We start from the raw sequence: 19,358 nt of genomic DNA on the forward strand, positions 1-19,358 counted from the left end.
ACAGGCAGTATGTTCTGTGATTGGTAAAAGATTTTACTTTGATGATAAATCAGTTATTCCAAAATTGACGTATACTTCTGAGAAACAAAGAATAAGGTTTTCTGCAGTAGAAGGGGAAACATTAAAGTCTCTTTAAATGACAGATGACTGAATCTTTGCTGCAAAGAAATATTCGGTAAAAAGAAATCATACGGGGATGTGCAGTATTTTTACAGTTTTAATGTGCTTCAGTAAAACTGCTCAGCAGCCTCCAATCTTTAAGGAGCAGAGTCCAGATTATTTGGGGTGCTATAGCATTGTTGCCCCGTAGTCTTTGATTACAGAATAATGGAATATTGAACAGTCATTAATTCAAGTAGCTACCATATGCAGTTTTACAAGTAACCTCTTTAATCTTCACCTTCTTCCATGTTGTTAGTTATGTGCTGATTGTTTTTGGCAGCAGCTAAATAAGAGCAAACAAGAAGAATGTGCCTAAATAAATGAAACCCAGTTAGTAGTGTTCACATAGACAAAATATCCAAAGGTATGTGCACACTTGGCTTTTAAAGTGTATTGTGCTGGCAAGCAGTTGTGCACTAATGATGAACAGAGTGGACATATCCACCCAGGTTTTCCCAAACCAGACAGAGAAAAACACTGATTTAACAGCTGGTGAATTTTTTATTAGTCAACATGATAACCAAGGTTTCTTTTTATAACCCTACTTCACTTTAATACATTCATAAAATACCCTCATCATCTTTATTAGGTACACCTTGCTAGTATTAGGTTGGTTCCCCCTTTGCCTTTAGAATGAACTAAATTCTTCGTGGCATAGCTTCAACAAGGTGAGATTTTGGTCCACATTGACATGAAAGCATCACACACTTGCTGCAGATTTGTCGACTGGACAGACTTGGTGTGAATCTCCTGTTTCACCCTGTCTCAAAGTGCTGTATTGGATTGACAAATTGTGTCTGGAGATGCCATTTGAGTACAGTTAACCCGTTGTCATGTTCAAGAAATCCGTTTGAAATTATGTAAGCTCTGTGACGTGACACATTATCCCGCTGAAAGCAGCCAATCAGAAGATGGGAACGCTGTGATCACAAAAGGAAGGACATGTCAGTCCTAGTAGTCTGTGGGGTTTGAATGATGCTCTTCTCTGGTCTTTTGCTTGAAAGTATTCTGTTTCAAGGTTTGCCATGTTGTGCCTTCTGAGAACCTCTTCTGTATACCTTGGTTGGAACCTGTAGTTCGTTGAGTTACTGTTGCTATCCTGTCCTCCTGAAGCCATCTGGTCTTGCTCGTCTGATCTCTGGCATCTGCAAAGTATTTTCAAAGAACTACCGCTCACTGGATAGTTTCTCTCAGGGAGTTTGGCACCGAGAGGTATGTCAGGTTCAGAGTCTCTTAAATCACCTTTCTTCCCCATTTGGATGTTCAGTTTGAACTTCATCAGGTTGTTTTTGCCACGTCTACAAGCCTAAATGCACTGAGTTGCCTGCACGTGATTGGCAGATTAGATATTTGCATTAACAAGCAGCTGAATAGGTATACCTAATAAAATGGCCCAGAGGGTATGTTGTGGGGTAAATATGATGCATTTCCAACAATCGTATTGTCTGTATCTGCAGCATGTTGATTGCAACCGGTTGCAGTCCTCAGTAAAGCAGCAAAACCTAAATATAGTTGCAGTAAGGTTAGACGCTAAAACATTTTTGTTAAATTTAGAAAAAACTTGTGATCATGGGACATTATTTAATGTGTATCATACACTCAATCACTGCATTTTACGCCATAAACCTTCAGGAATAACACTAAACATGGGAGTTTATGTTCAGAGAGGCTGTACAAGAACACATTGTACCTCAGCTGGATAATTTAGCACAATGTCAGTGTTACTACATGCACTCACACATAAAGACACTGGACTTATGCACACAACACTTAACACTTAAGCACTCTGATCATGCAGTGTTACTGCTTTTGCCAGAAGCACCCTTACACACAGTTCCCAGAAACACACACACACAGCAGTGTCCATACAAGGTCTCGATCACATCAGCCTTGTTCTCTCTTTGAATCTTTGCTTTCTCCCTTTGAGAAAATAATGGTGAGTGTTTCATTTGGGAAGCTAAAGAGTACACACTGTGAGGAGACAGCCAAGAATAACACACATACACACACGAGCACTCCCACGTACATACGTACACACAAGTGAACACACAGACTCACAAAACACACAGCTGAATGACATCACTGTGCTTTTTGTTTTATGGAGGCGTAATGACAGAGCTTCTCCTTTCGCTCTGTTTTTCTCTCCCTCTCTTGCGCTCCCTCTCACATATATGCGCACACAAACGCACGCACGCACACGAACATGCACACACATGCATCTGTTCTCAATTACAAAATAAAGTATGCGCATAGCTCTGGCATTTTGTGGTTTTTCACATGACCAGTACACCTCTCTGTGGATTTCTGCCTCTGTTCTGCAGTGTAGAAGAGCAGGTGGCTATCAACCATATGTGTCCATTTGTGCGTGCACATGCATACACAAACACACTCACATGCTTGCCTGAATGTTGTCGTGGATTTGTATATTTGTGCACTTTTATTCTCACGAGAACCAAATGTTCCTTATTTCAACTAACAGCTTAACTCAGGTCGTCTCAGGCAGCTTTTGTTTCTGCAGGGATGTAGTTTAAAGTTTAGTATGTTTAGTATGATCTTGCCTAATAGTGTTAAATTGCATTTCCTACATTATAAATTTAATTAATATAATTATAAATGCATGAAGTAATACATTATAATGACTATTATCTTAACTGTTGGACAAGTTGGTTTCTAAACAGACATTATAAACTTGCAGTTTTGGAAGACTTCTCATGTAAGAACTAAAGTGGTGACAACTTCTTTGCATATTTGCACCAACATGGGTGTTGACAATCGGCTGACTGTACTGCTTCTATGTTTTCTATCCTGTGCAAATTGCACCAGAGCCTTGGACACAATAGTGTATCAAGTAATTTAGTGTTAGCCAGTATATGAGGAGTATCAGGAGACAGAGGGGTGAGGTAGCACGGGTACATCTTAAACAAGCTAAGATGACTTTGAAAGTAATAATGATGCTAACTGCTTACAGATACAGGCAGACCTATTATTTCCGAGACACAATTTTAAAACCAGCCCTCTCCTGCAATATTAAGTGATTATTCAGTGAGACTCAATGTCAAACCACTGATTTGTTCCCTCCAGGGCCTAATACCGAGTGACGGCTGCAGTCAGTGAAGGCCTCTCATTTATACTAATCCACACTGCATCTTTGTGTCTTCCAGTCCACAGTCCCTCTGCTGCAAGCCCGGAACGCCCCACGGTGGCCATATCTCCCCTGCGTTCTCAGAGCTCCTCCCCGTCGCGCTGCCCTGGCCAATCGGGTCGTCCTCTCTCCATGGTGTCTCCGGGACCCAGCTTAGGGCCCTCGCCCCTCTCTTCCCCGGCTTCGCGCCCCATCCTCCCTCTCTCCTCCCCTCTCTCCTGCCTCACGCCTCCGAACGTGTCCGCGGTGCTCCTCAACGGAGAGTCAGCCAGTCCACTGCAACCGCCATCGCCGGGCCCCTCACACACCCCAGCCCAAGGCGTCCTCGCGCCCAAAGCAGAGAAGGTGAGGCTCATTCTCCCTGATAATTCTGAAGACACTTTGCAGCAGAGAGCAAATATTATTAGCTTGCTTCAATATTTGTCTTTTTGTACAAACATTTGCCATCAGATTTTGAAAAAAAATTATTGGATTTTGTGAAATTACAGCCACAAGGACTTTTCCTCTAATGGAATAATTGGATGTCTTACATTACGATATGGCTTTCATCATTTTCTTCACATATATAATCACAAAACTGAACTGTTTTTGTGGGAATTAGGTTCTATGAGAAATGAAAGTCACACCTCTTAATCATAAAATAACTATAAATGACTGTATTTATATCAGGGCAAGAATATTTCATATCTGTGGACATGAACACAAAAAAATATACCAGAATTACCAAAATTATTAATGAAAATATTCACAGAATCGTTTTTCACGGCTGGAAATTCAACATGGCAAAACTCATCTGTCAGTTTGTGTCTTTTGCCTGCACCTAAATTCCCTCATTTCAGACCGCCCAGCTCTTCTCATTTACATGGATAGTAACTGAGGGAACAAGTAATTGGTGCCACTTCTACTTTTATGTCTCCAGACATTATACTCCTCCTATTAATACTCATCACATATAGTTTAATTAATGTTCACACCACGCGAGGAGAAAATGTGTTTTGTCTTTCACCTTTCACAGTTAAGTAGGTGTGAAATCTGTGCTGTGTATGTCCTCCTCTTCCTCGGTAAGTGTCATTCACCCAGGCAGCTGGCACAAACGCTGAGTGCCAACCTATATGTTATAAGAACCGCAGCGTTAAAGCTGTGGATGTTAAGTCGGGCTGCCTTGACAGTGAAGGATGGCACCGAAAGCTCACATCTGTCTCAGCTCCATTTGCTTCACTGTTGGCTTCACTGTCTGGGACAGCTAATCTAACTACATGGCTAGCTGACAAACAGCTCATTGACTATGGAACAGCAGGCAGAGGCCTTGTTGACACTGTCACACTCATAGATGAAATGCCTCTCATTTTTTGTTAGGAGTTTGTGTTCCACATACTAATAAATATATTACAACTACGTGTAATTCATTTAAAATGGCTATTTATGACATCCTTTATTTCATTATGATTTTAAAGAACGCTGCCTTTTATCACTAAAATTATACACACTATGGTCTTCTCTTAACAACTTAACCAATTTACGGTTTTCTTAGGGGGCCTGGAGCCTATCCCAGCTGATATAGGGCCAGAGGCGCAGTAGAACCTAGACAAATAGCTAAAATGACAACTACACTTTCACACCCACATCTATGGTCAGTTTCAAATCACCATTTGCCAAACAAGCACAGTTCCCTGTGCACACACAGGTACATGTACAAAACCCAAGCTCACTGCTGCACCACCCTCCTAAAATCATATATTTGGAGGGTTTAAGAAGATTTTTCTCAGCTTTTAACTGATCTTCTGGCTTAAACATCCTTTCTGAGCTGTCTCTGAGCCCCTCTCAGTATGGATTTTTCTGTAGTTGTAACATCCATTTATCATCTAAATGCTGATTAAAATTTCAGAGTAAAGCCAGATAATTCTTCTTCTTTTTTTCAAAGGCAAACAGGCATGTTACAACCTAATTAATATTGGTTAAAAAACTGGGTATTGACATCTTTTGTCCCATTATATGACACTGTCCTTATGCACTTGGCTCGTTCGCGGTTGCATTGGCACAGCTGAAACATCAGGTATGAAATCAGCGTGGCGGTGAGGCTGCACAGACTTTGTTACAGAGGAAATGATGAAGCAGCTATGATAACTCTCTGCCAGACGCAGTTTAGGGTAATCTCTGTTCGACACACTGTCTAGAGCGCAAGCCAGCATTACAGACGCATATCACGCCGGACACTGAAATGCATTTGTACACCACTTCCAAGAAGCCTGCCCTCACAGGCCAACCGCCAAGAAAAAGGCTGTCAGAAGTGATTGCAGGAAGTCTGAAAATGCCTTGAAACACTTTGGAGATTGATTGTAAAACAGTCTCACATTTAGCTGTATAGTGGTGTCATTAAATCATGTTGGAACCTTGATCCTTATACCCAGAGGCTCTTTTGTCCTTAAAGCGACAGCTGTGACTAACAAAAACAAGGACATCAAACTAAATAAGATATATGAATATGAAGGAGATGTTCATTCTTAAAATTTCCTGATTAATCTTTCTTAATTTTTCTTCTTTTTTTAAACCTTAGCAGAGTGTTGAGCGTGGGTGAGTAAAATGGCAGAGTAATTAGCTCTGTGGGTGGACAGAAAGTGGCATCCAGTGCATTACTCCTATCAACCCTGATCTCCATGGTGCCTACTTTTAAAAGTGAAGTTAAAAACACTGCGACTTTAACACAGCTTTCTCACATTTAAAGTGTAAGACAGGTTCACTCACACACAAGCATCAACAGTATTTATTTACATACTGTGCAAATCACAGACTGGACGGCAGATTCACAAGCCGATTAAATGCGAGTAGCTGCTGCCCCCTCGTGGTTCATTTTGGAAGAACACCAGGGGCTCGACACACTCGTGTAAACAGACGCACACACAGATGAGCGCACACACTCGCAGGAGGCAGATTAAGCCTTTAAGCCAGCAGATGAAAGAAGAGAGGGAGTGATTATTCACTTTTTGTGCCATTTCACTCCCGCCTCCCTCCCTCTATCTCTATGCCTGAACCTCTCTGTTCTCTCTATCCTGCCCCCTGTATTTCTTTCCCACCCACTGTTGACCTTCTTCTTTTTCTCCCTCTTTTCTACCTCTTTCCCATTCTGACTTCTTTTCCTTTTTTCCTCCATCCTTCCATTCTTCTTCTATCTCTTTAATCTTTATTTTTCCCCCTCGCTCTCCCAAATTAGATTCCAGACAATCTGCATTTGCATGAAAAGGAAGAAAATCCGTGTTGCCAAAGCCGTGCAACATCTTATGCGTGTATATTTCAGTACCATGCCAGAGTACATTCGAGACAGCTGTATGTTATCCAGACAGCGAGCGCTTTTATTTTTAAAGAAGGTTGGGAAATAAAGAAAGGTGAGCAGTATTTTTTAGGCATCTAACAAGAAAAAAACATATGTCTTTATTTAGAGGAATGCATATCTCTAAAGCGCTACTTCTCTGAGTGTAGGAGCAGGTTATCCGGTTCATTTTCTGTAGTGGGTCTGCTGAGTCAAAGTGTTTTACAGCCTCCCCTAATGCTTTCCCAAGCACTTTTTTCTTACCATCCCACCTCCATAATAAGTTTGGTCATTAGGACTGAATTATTATTGGTCTCCTTTTTTGTTTTGCTTGATTTTATCAGTTATTTTAATACAGTTATCATCAAAACACTCAATCATCACTAATGGAATTTGGTTGTCCAAGATGTAATAATTGAATTTATCTGAGGGTTGCAACTCATGATTATTTATAATTTTGACCACAGCAAAAGGTTCCTGGTGTGGACCTCCTGGTCGATGGGGCCGTTCTTGTGTGGAGTTTGCGTGTTCTCATTGGGCCTGCGTTATTCCCACAAGGCCTCTGCAGATGCACGTTACTTTAACTGGGGATTTTAAATTGGCCATAAATGGTGATGTTAGAGGTGGTCTGAAAACACGTCCAGGGTATACACCACCTTTTTTTTAGCCTTTTTTTGCTAATGATAGCCCCCTTTGACCCTAGGTTGAATAAGTTGTTGAGTGGATGAATACTCTGCTGGTTGTTTTCAGAGTTAATGGACTCAATTTCAGAAACTCCTGTGAACTCCCATTAGACAGCAGTTTTAAAGGTTAGCATGTTCGACCCTGTTTAGATTTAAGTTTAAACAATGACATGCTCTACACGTTTGCTTTCACGAAAGGAACAGAGTTTAATTTACAGACTGTCACAGGAAGCCATTTACACCTGAACAAATGACCTTTTTAAACTGTCCAAATTAAGTTATTGACCAGCCAAAGTAGGTGTATTTCATGCAGGAAACAAACAAGCCAAGCTGAACAAAGTTTTGACATAAGTGCCTTTTTAACTAGTATTTTTGCTTGTTCGTTAATTCGCTTGAGCACACATTTCAATGCAGTTTTGTGCTCATTAGTTATAATTAGTAAGAAGAAGTAATCCTCCCGAAAGTGTTGTGTTCTGGCTATTTCTCTGTGACAGATCATTACTCTTATCGCCCTCCATATTTAATGACGGCTTCTAGTTTTCGGAACTTCATGCAGAACAGGCAGGTTTTCCGCCAAGCCTGGTTCAGTAGACGACAGTATTATAAAGCCATCTGCAAAGGCTTGCAAATTTACTGTGACAGCTGGGCAGAACTATCAAAAGGGCCAGTGAGCAGTGGTGGCTGGCAGTAGACAAAGAATTCACTGAAGATATATAGACAGCGATATCTTAAATTTGAATTACATTGAAGAAGTGTAGTCCCCCTAAGGTAACATGATTAGTTTGGTTTGTCTGTTTTTGTTTGTCTGCTTGTTAGCAGGATTTGCTCTGGATCTCAAACTGTCTTAGCAATTTTTGGACATATGTCCACAGATCGTCTTCTTCTTCTTATCCAAGGACTCAGTTCATGTCCTTTGTCAAGTAAATTTTTAGTTTTACTTATTCCAATCTGGAACTGCTCTTGTTTCTGATGTCATTACAGCTTATTGTTTATATTATTATGTCAAGGTTCAGTTCAATTTCAGTAACAGGCTGCACAATATCTAATCAGCTGTATACTATAGCATGCTCAATAGCTTATGTAGAGTCCAGAGAAATCATTTGAGTTGGAATAAAAGTGATGAAAAATAACTTGAAACCTCATGAATGACTTTTTGAAAAAGTGACTTTTTTCTTAGAATTTAATTTCAATGTCACTTTTTTTGTAGTTTCAGTCTAAGCATAAAGAACACGTCTTTGTGTGATTCACTGTAAAAGGTGAGAGTTCGCGTGTAGTGAAAGCAAAAACCAGAGCCAAGAAAGGAGGGTCAAAAGCTAAACCTTTGTCTGGTGTTTCATAATTTTAAACAATTAAAAGGTATTACGCATACACTTAGAAGAATGTAGCATGATACTAGAGAGAAGTGGCACCTTATACATTTTGTATGTGTAAGTTAGAGTTTTTATATACCGGTATGTAGAAGATAGTAAACCTTTTTAAATTAGCTTGAATTCTCATTTTTGAATTCAGTGTTAGAAAAAAAAGGTGTAGGTATGGCCCAAGCGAGTAAATGCCAGATTAATATATATATATATATAAGATCTGATGATTGATCCAGCAACCAAAATAGGTGAGACAGAGGTAGAGCCAATATGAATTCTCTGTGTGCGTCTCCAAAACAGCTGAAATCATGCTCAGACATGCTTACTATTGATTCATGTCATCATGATTAAGGGTGTGAAATCACAGCAAGCTGTATGAGCTGAATGGACAGTATTGCCAACCACGTCCATGATCAATCACAATGAAGCCTGTATGAAAAGGCATGAATCTGCCTTCACAGACACCATTAAGAAACGCTTGCTCTATAATCAATACACCATAGTCAGCTGCATGTGTAATCAGCTTGAAGACCACATACCCAACCACTTTCCTCAGTTAGCACTCAGTGTAACACGGGCATTCACACTGTGAACACAGATCTCTTAAAAATCTCACATATCTACTGGTTCCTTCTTTCTAAGTCATGAGTGTAAGGCATGTTAATGCAGGAAAGAAGACTCAAGCTGCATTTTCAATGTATTCCAGACTTACACGAAATACTTCATAGTGATTAATAAAGAAAAAATTAACAGTAATATTAGTTAACTAAGAACAATGGTAGTTTTACTTTTGGCTTACTGTCACTGGGACACCTGTAAAACTGTCAGTCATAGCTTGGTAGTCTGGTACAGTTGTGCTCAGAGGTTACACTCATCATGGGTCTGAATGCCATGGTCATTTGAGGCTTTTAATCATTTCTTTGAACTGTTTTTTTTCCCAGGGGGGAATAATTGTAGATCATACAGCTTTGATTACTTTGAAAAACAAGAATTTTGGGGCACAATTTTTTATTTATTATGATATTATCTAATCCACATAGGGTAAAAGGTATACATAGAGGTTCAAATATATACATACATGCTCTTAAATCTTTTAATAAGCAGTGCTGAAAATTTTACAATGTGTGTTAACTTGACAAGATCAAGGCCTATTAACTTTGGTTGTTTCACCACTTTGCTAAAGTCCGGAAGAAGATCCAAATTGTTACCCTCAGATGAGATGACGTTGGTTAGGATGCTGATGGACAACCCAGGAACCACAAAGGCTCAAGCCTGCTATGAACGGGAGACTGCTGGTGTATGAATATATTTGGGCCTGTGCCGATTGGAGTGGATCCAAAATAGTTACATTTAAATTGGAATATTTTGATAGATACTCTTCTTTGCTCTCTTGCCACAAGTTAGATGCGAAAACTAATATTGTGTTCAATTAAGCATACATACATGAAACAGGCAAAACCAGCTAAACTGGCTATGTCCAAATTCAGAACTCTAAATCTCACTATTTGTACAATTTGTAACTTGCTTCATCAGTTATAAATGTAAAGTCAGTGGGTTGTGGCTTTTTGTGTGAACTTGACTGTCACTGCACAGAAGTACTGGGTGGATGAATGAAGGAATGAAATGTAATCAATCAGGACAGCTTTAACTAAAACTCCCTAAGTCTTTATGTTAACCTGAGCTAATCACATTCACCTCCATACTGTATGTAGCATGTAGATATGTTCAGTGGTTATGACTCATTTCCTTTCCAACATAAGAGGCAGCAAAGCAGTACGCATTAAATTATTTAATGTGTTGGAAATCATACCAGAAGTTTTCTGACACTTGTAAAGCTTGCATTGTTTTGCCATCTCTATTGTTTTCTGTATTTCTCCATGTTATAATGTATTTGTTATTTAGTTATAGGAAACAAACAATACCCTCTCGACCTGTTGTTTTCCAACATCACCTTTATTACTCTCTTATCAAGAAAGGCCTTCCGAAATATATCTTTATATAGGAAAACGTGACCCTTACTAGCTCTGAGTTATTTGTTTTCTTGTTCCTCCCTTATTCTATCCCTCCATCCTCCCCTCCATCTTTTTCTTCATGCCTCTGTATTCAGAAGGAGAGGAAAGCAGGAGGTTTATTAAAACTCTTATCAGGCGCCGCAGCAAAGAAGAAACCTCGCTCACCCCCATCCTCCCCACCCACCCATGACCCCACTGGTCAAGGTGCCGTGGCTACCGACCCCGTGCACCACCATCACCACCACGCCCGCTCAGGTTCCTGTCCGATGGCGTCGCAAGGACGAGCCGGTTCCTGTCCAATCGAGAGCGACATGGCGGGGGCAATTGGGCTGGAGCCTCTGCACAGAAAGTCTGGTTCCCTGGATACCAACTTCCCCATGTCACCCCCGGCAACACGTGCTGGCAATGCTCTGATGGTCCTCCGACCTGAACCCAAACCCCTGTCTAGAGAGAGGTGGGCACAGAGACACATGAAAACACACACGCGCACACTTAAATAGTCTGTACACAACAGTTGGATTTAGCCACCTGCTGTTACGAGCTTAACATTTGTATGTTTGAGAGAGTGGTTTGGACTGGATGTTTGGATGAGAGGTGGAGTAATAAATTATCAGTCAATAAAAGTAAGCCTGGTTCTTAAGCTGAATCCATAGTTTGTATAGACACAGACATCAAAAACTCTGCAGAAGACACCAATACCACCAACTTGATTGAGAGAGGGATCAAGTAACAGGCGGATGCTCAAACTCTGAGCGCCTTTCACTTAAAGCAGCCACATGGCCAAAATTCACCACCTCTGCAGTTTTCATGAAAAGGAATATTGGCTCTAAAGACAAAAACCTTTTTTTTTTTTTTTTTGCACCAGACTTTGAATATGTTAAATTCTGCTGTGTATCCGGGCATTTTAACATGTGGATTATTTGGTTTTAATGCCAGCCTTCAAGGAGTGTTTGGCACTTCCGTGTTGGCTTTATTTTCCAGCCCCGGAGGTTGCCGCTTGATAAACACAGATAAACAAACACGCTTGCAGGCCGAGGTGATGCTTTTATGAACTTGGCTCAAGCACAAGTTTATTGTCACTGTGCAGAACAAGGCTGCAGGCGATGCAATATTCCTCAAACAAATCCGTTATATTGTTTCTCTCCAGAGTGATTAAAAAGTTAGACAAGGTAATATTTGGATATGTGCGAGCGCAGAACACTGACAATATCGTAAATACTGCGAGTAAACGAACACTCTGACCAGCTGGAAATGACAGCAAATATTTTCTGACAAGTTTAAGCAATTTTGGCATCAAATCTTGTGAGAGTCTGGGATAATAAACCATAAGCAGACAATGGATGAAAACAAAGCTGGGAGCCTCTCCAGAGGTGCCTTCATGACCAGTTGGTGCTGCATTCCCACAAAGAGAAAAGTAATACCGGGTTTCTTTTGAGGTGGTAGTTTTTTGTTATATATGCTGCCATCTATGTTAGTTGTTCTACATTTACTGCAATATGTGAGCTTAAGTACCCGAGCTTAAGTGTTGAATAAGAACACATCGTAATACTATGGTGAAACACAGACAGTGTTAGGAGTGTTACCTGTGAAATAGAAGAGGTTACAAAACACTGGTTACCTTCTTAGAAATGCAATAAGCGATGTAATTTAGCTATGTTATTTACAACACTAAAGTAATGTAACTAAACTTTTGATTACTTTACTAAGCAAAGGTTTTAAGCAATAAAACGGTGTCCTCTACAGACTGTAAATGTTTCCTTAGGTTTGACATCAAGCATTTCAGTGCTCAAAGCATAAATAAATGAGCTCAACTCTCTATAGCAATGTTGATTTCAATAGGAAAGTGTTGAATTTCCAGCACTGAAAGGTGCTCTCGTCTGACCGGATGGCCACTTGCCTGGCGTGGTCGACTGTTTTCAGGCATGGCAGACTCAGATTGCTTACAGTAATGTGCATTGATTTGACTGGCAGGCAAGAGGTGTATAAGAGAGCCAATCAAAAACAATCTGAGCACTACCAAATGAATAAAGCCTGTGTACACATAGACAGCTCCCTGTAAGCCATCCTACTCATGAAAACATTCATTCTTTTTCTTTCCCATGAACACACACTAACACACACACACACACTTTGTGCCTCCTTAGAAAAAACCTGTAAATGCTGGAACGCACTTAAAGACTCCTCAGCTGGACGTTGAGGGGGAATAATGCATTTAGCATAAAATTATCACCGTCAGCAGGATGCTGGTGTAATGGGAACGCTGGTTATCACAGAATGATGCTTATTCTGTTTGTGTGAGGAAAAAAGCAGAGAAGGAAAACAAATCTCGTCCCCTGTGTTTGACAGCATTACACCAAAACATCAGCACTATGGTTATCACAACAACTTATCACGCACTTGCAAAAACATCATTCACTGGGGAAGATTTAACGGGCCTGTGGAATTAATCTCTGGTTCTCAAAAAAAGAAACGGTTTAATTTATAGGTAAAATTTTAGATTTTTTTTTTCTTGTAACAAGAAGTGACTCCTCAGTCACTCAAAAGAGCTGCTATTTTGCACCTGTGTGTGAAACTGCAGATTATATTAGAGTGTGATGGCATTGTCAAAATATAAAAATTTAAGTATGATATTCCACAGAAGTGACTAACTAGTCATCGAAATTGTAACATTTATACTCACTGACAATTTATTAGATACACCTTGCTAGTATCTGGTTGGCCCCCTTTTGCCTTCAGAATTTGTTCTTTGCATAGATTCAACAAGGTGCTGGAAACATTGCTCAGAGATTTTGATCATTTGGCTGATATAATTTAGTTAGGAGGATCGTCCCAGCATGTGATCTTGACTTTGCTACTCTGTGTTTCTGTGAGGCAGGTATCGTGTGGTGGTTCCGTACCCACCCCAGAGCGAGGCAGAGATCGAGCTGCGGGAGGGAGACGTGGTGTTCGTCCATAAGAAGAGGGACGACGGCTGGTACAAAGGCACTCTGCAGAGGACGGGTCAGACCGGCCTGTTTCCAGGCAGCTTTGTCGAGAGCTTCTGAACTGCAAAAAGTGGACGAATGAATGCACACATTGTTCCTGTTACTGAGTCATAAAACACATGAACACACACAAAATCCAAGGTTGGGCTGATATTAGGTTCCCCAGATTTATCTTTGTTTTATTGGATTAAAGCTCAACACTGGCCTTAAGAGGCGGCTAACCTTGAAAACAAAGGAGATTTTTTGTTATTTATATTTTCCAAAGTAATCTGTTTGGAATTAAAATGTTTTTGATTCTATTGGAAAATATAATTCAGAATGAGAATACTTTATTAATCCCTAAAGAAATTATATTATTTATTATTAATTATTGGTGTTGGCTATAGTAATCCATATCAGTCCAACTTATCTACACACACAAACACATATACACACTGATAATGTACAGGGAAGCTCGTCCCTGCCTCGACCAGCTCAGCCACACAGGAAGCAGGGCAGCTTTTCCCATTATCCGCCCAGTGTTGGGTCAGAGGGGCTCCATCAGACTCAGTTTCCAGACCCGTGATGTTGACTACTGAAGGCACGCAGACTGAAAGAGCACAGAAAGACGAACCCTGCCTCCCAATTCTCCTCCTCGGCATCATCCACCAGCAAACACTAGCTCAAAAAAGCATTAGCTCTGCTTTTCCTCTGAGACCTCAGAACTTGAATTCGGGTGCTTTCTTTGTCTGAGAAGTGAGAACATACAGCCAGGTGACGAGGAAGCACATAAGCCTACACTCCAGAATCATTGTAAGCACATCTCTGTGTCGAATCTACGACCAGTATGTTTCTTTTCAGCCCGATATATTATTTGTTAACGATGCATGTAGCATTATTACATTTTTTTAAAAATGTTGAAATAGATATTTTATGTTGCCATGCTGTCTGTCACAGGATTTGTAATTTAAAAGCCAGTGTCACAAAAAGTCTAAATTAGGTCATTAATTTTTCTATTTCTATATCATAACATAATGGTGAACCGCTTATTTTTATTCAAGTTTTTTTTTTTATTACAACTGATTTAAACAGACCCCATCAGTTGGATTAAGCTGAATTGTTGAATGTAAAAAGGAACACAAAGTCACACCAAAACTCCTTTAAAGAATTCATTTGTATTTATAATGCTGTTTTTGAACTTCTGTATGAGTTTAGAAACAAAAGAAATGCACTTGGTAATATTTGATACAACCTTCCAGAATATCTACATTTACAGTATTTTACTAATGTACAGTATTTACTTGACAAAGGGGATTTCCACTGCTGCTTGTGACATACTTGTTTTAAGCGCAAATATGATTTTTCGTTAAGAAAGCACAAATTTCTTTGGTGGGACGAAATGACTAAAACATTTTTTTCAGATGTCAGCTTGAAATGTAAAAAAACCACAAAGTTTCCAGTATTGACAGTTCTCATCAAATAAGTACAAAGATTGCGAAGAGTATTTCCTCTTCCTCAGCTTTTTCCTCGACAGTTTTTTATCTATCCTGAGACAACGTTGCCAGACCAAAACTGCACAGACTCGATGCTCGTGAAAGAATAGCTGAGAGGGGAAACGCCTGACTCAGAGGACACAAACTTTCATCATGCAACTGCCAGAATTGACTTTGTTACTCAGATCGTGTCAAATAATTTTGTTCTGCTTTAGTGAAAGTGTAGTCTGTCTGCTTCTGTGATTCTTTCGTATCCAGAGTTTAGATGCAGGCTTGCCTGGTTTACGTTCTGCCACAACCACCTACCTGTTTTCCTGCTTGTGGAGACAAAAGCACAGCAACACTCAGAGTCTGACTCACTCGCTGTGTGTGCGGCGGTACAGCAGAGAGAAAGAGGCGGTCAAAGAGCACAGGTACAGGGCACGAGGCACTTCCTCACCTATTTTTTTTAAACAAGGCAGAGTTAAACACACAGGCGAGGGTTATTCATTGGCTGACCGCTTAGATTTCTAATTGGCTCTAACCTGATCCTAAGCACAGAGCCTTTATGGCTTAAGCACTGTTGAGTTTCCTTCCTACATCCATGTTATGTGGGAAGGAAAATACACTGCTCACAAAAAAATTCATTCATTAAGGGAACATTTGATCATCACAGTACAGACTAAAGTAAATAAAATGTCAGGGATGTCATGCTGTACAGTTAGGAAGCACAGACCATTTTGAATAGTTTCACCTGCTTTGGTTCAGGTTCACACTGAGCACATGTGAAAGATGTGAAAGAGCATTTAGATGCCGTAGCAAACTTTATGTGCCACCAAGAGCAGACATGCCCATTCTGGTGTAGTCTGCTGATGCCAGTCAGTGATGTCCATGTCTCCTCATCAGATGGTCCATCTCCTCCACACTTTTGAGATTGTGCTGGGAGACACAGCAGAGGGATATACTACAAAGTTCAACAAAGCCAGGCTTTCTTTGCTTTAGCTTATTCCATAAAACCCAAACAATTACAGAGCTCTGAAACTTTCAAATAGATACAATTAAACATCAAAGTTACGTATCAGTTTTAAGCCATCCTTGCTAAATTGTGTCAAAGTGTCATGATGGATGATCACGTACAGAAATGCCATAACGTTGAGTCTGCTCATCTGGATGGAAATTGCTTTAGTTTGTCAGCAGAACAAAGTAAAAGTAATTTTATTGATTGTGTGTCCTGCGTTCTTTAGCTGCAGTTCCAGCAGTCTAAAAGAGTTAAGAGCAGATTCGTGTGAAGTATAACAACATTTATAGATTTTCTGCATCACCAAATGAATAAATGTATCATGCCAATGCCCAGTTTGCACTGCTGAACCTTTAACGCTCTGATTCATTCATGATGTTAACAGCTTGCGCACGTAATACATATTCACCCTGCAGACAATTTACATTCCACTTAGAACATGTTGTAAATAAAAGAAAGAAAGTGGAGCTCCCGGTCAATTTTAAACCAAAACTCTGAACATAACCTGACCTTGACCACTTTATGTGATCAGCATAAGTTACCACGGTGATTTAGTCAGAAGAGAGCTGCTTTCTTGACACAGAAAACTTCCTTTGTAGTATAACCTGCTAGTATTGTCACATGCTGCCAGTAGTGACAAGGACACTAGACAGAATAAAAACTACTGAAAAATGAGTAAGGAGGAATGAGGAGAGAGGAATGGTCTGTGGCCACCACCTTTAAATCCTTTAATAATTCCTGTAATTCCCTTTGTGGTGGGTTGTCTTGCTGTCACTTTCATGTGCACCACAATGGTTCCTCATGCTTCCTACCTGCACAGATTGATGTCCCTGAAGTCGAACTGACATTGTGCTATATTTTGTTGATCAAATGAGCAGTGTAGATACGAAAAGGTATCTACGCTGCTCTGAGAATCTTTATTTATAGAGCACTTTTTTGAACATGCATACAATTTTAGCTAATTTAAAGAACATCCACAAGATAAATGGCACAAAACCTGTCGCATTTTGGTCTTTTTTTTTCTTCCTCAGAGAGGAAACTCTACAAACTCTAGAGGACAAAATGTTTGGAAGCTACTGTCACGTGTTTTCCACAAATTATCAGACCGAATGATCAAATCTGAGACCTTCCAGCGAAATCAGTGGATACTTGAAGAAAAAAGCACATAACATAAACAGATGCTAAATCAGACTACAACGTAGAATTTGCTAGAAACCACTTTTTCCCTCCCAGATACTTTTGATGCTGTGAGATACTTGTGCTTTCTGAACAGTAGGCATATAATTTTGAAATACAAGCAAAATAAATATACTGGACTCTAAATTAAAGTTTTTTCCCACACATACAGACTAGGGCTAGGCTGTTTCCCGTTAACATTACTTATATGAAGATTCTTAACACGTTTAATGTTTAACTGGTCGATTTTGTGATGTTATTTTATGCAAGTGCACCAGACTATGATCTTTGTATGTGTTTCATTGGGGCGTTTGGGTTCAGTCGATTAAAAGTGCCAGTTTATTTACCTTGAAAAAAACAAAAGGGAAAGTAAATGCCAAATTTTTTGATATTGTGATGGGAAACTTCAATCTGAACATATCTACATTGGCCTTCAAAACCTGTCAGTCAAACCCCAGTGCCTACAAATGTCAATACACACGCAAACACAAGTATACGCTCTTACTTTTCCTTCTAGGTAGATCAGTGCCCTCTTTCCCTCTTTGTTTTGTTTGTATCAGTGTGATAAGTTTGCTGGTTGCTTTTCAGTCCGCACAAAGACGGAAAACCAGCAGATCCCAGAACAGTTTCTGTAGAAACACTGAGCAAAGTTTGGATCTGTTTGGATGCCCGCTAAACTGAGGACTTTAATTTCTATAGAGTCAAACTTAAGCACAAGTCCTTGTTTGCCCGGTTTGTTCTTGTTTGTTTTTTTATTTTCTTTGGGGTGGGTGATGTGAGGAGAAAGCGTTTACAAGAGTCAAAAAGTCAGGAATAAAACCACTGCACGGTGGTCACTTTACGCAAAATAACTTGAACCGCTGGTTTTTGCAAACTGTCTTCATGTGTTTTGAGTACGTGATGTAAGCTCGTCGTTTGCCTCAGCTTCCTGGTTGTGGAAAATGTGAACAGGCTTTGAACAGCAGCGGTAGCTCCCACTGGACGCGAACACATCGTTGGATTTTGTATGATGCTCCTGTTTCGATTGAGCTCGTTTCAGATTATGAATTTGAAATATTAAACGCTCAGCTAATTTTGGCTTGTCCTTCCAGGAAGCCTGAGCTGTGTCACCCTGCCATCTTGACTTAGATGTTGGTCATATTTGTTCCTATGGATACTTGGGTGTTTGTGTGTGTGATGAGAGAGGTTGGGAGGAGGCATCTGTATGTAGCTCTTTACATAAAAAAAGAAACTTTATTAAAAAAAAATAAATTAAAAAAAAAAGTTTGGTGGAGCATGGGTACTCATGCCTCTCCAGGAAAGAGTCCAGCAGAGCAGTGAGAGAAACAGAGGGAGGAAAAAAAGTATATATATTATTCTATATTGTGCAGAATATTTATAGGCCTTTTGTGCCATTGAAGTCATGCTCTGTGCTGGCCACGCCCAGCGCTCTCTACCATGTGATCATTATACATCGTCTTGTACTGATGACCCGTGGTTGATTTGATTGTTTTTTCATGTCAAGTGCATTTTTCGCAATAAATGCCTTTGTTTTAAAACAGCTGTTCAGTGTGTGTTTTTCCCTACATGTTGCCTGCAGCTTTACGATTGTCATGAAAGAGGAAGTGGCGGAATCAATTCACATTTATGTGCTCCTGGTACAAAAACAAGGACATTACCTGTATAGCCCATTAAGATTTCACAGCTGGCCATTAGAGAATCCATCCTGGAGAGTCATATTGTATCTTGCTATAATTATAATTATCTTGTGAAAAGCTGTGGGAGCAACACTCCAGGTATGGTTGTCGGCGTATCATTAGTGAAGGGTGTTTAGGAATAAAGGAGACATTCTTCCTCTTTTATCCTTCCCCCCCCATTGTCTCTTTGACTCATTCTCGAATCTCTATCTTCCTCCTTTCTTATCTTCTTCCTCTTGGCCTCTAAAAGCCAACGCTGGCGTGGATGAGGTGTGTAATTGGTAAATTTCAGAGCGTCAGCGGCACTCCCCTTAAATGACAACCCTATCTTTTCACGAGTCGAGCCTGTCTCCAGCGATCACCCCCATTTGCATTTAGAGTGACTAGCA

The 19,358-nt window shown here is 40.1% G+C and overlaps 1 protein-coding gene across 2 annotated transcripts in view; it reads left to right on the top strand.

The window, feature by feature from the left end:
• LOC134645360 (E3 ubiquitin-protein ligase SH3RF3-like) overlaps positions 1-18,795 on the top strand; it is a 107,583-nt gene extending 88,788 nt beyond the window's left edge. Inside the window, exons 8-10 of one of the 2 annotated variants that reach the window (XM_063498772.1) lie at positions 3,324-3,649; positions 10,760-11,118; positions 13,540-18,795. In XM_063498772.1, the coding sequence (XP_063354842.1) occupies positions 3,324-3,649; positions 10,760-11,118; positions 13,540-13,708 (854 nt within the window). In that variant the 3' untranslated portion in view covers positions 13,709-18,795. The remainder of the gene's footprint in view (positions 1-3,323; positions 3,650-10,759; positions 11,119-13,539) is intronic. The other variant, XM_063498773.1, reaches the window with a different exon arrangement.
• Positions 18,796-19,358: the final 563 nt, after the last annotated feature.

This window comes from Pelmatolapia mariae, linkage group LG16_19 (genome assembly GCF_036321145.2).
Source record: "Pelmatolapia mariae isolate MD_Pm_ZW linkage group LG16_19, Pm_UMD_F_2, whole genome shotgun sequence".
NCBI classification, from domain to species: domain Eukaryota; kingdom Metazoa; phylum Chordata; class Actinopteri; order Cichliformes; family Cichlidae; genus Pelmatolapia; species Pelmatolapia mariae.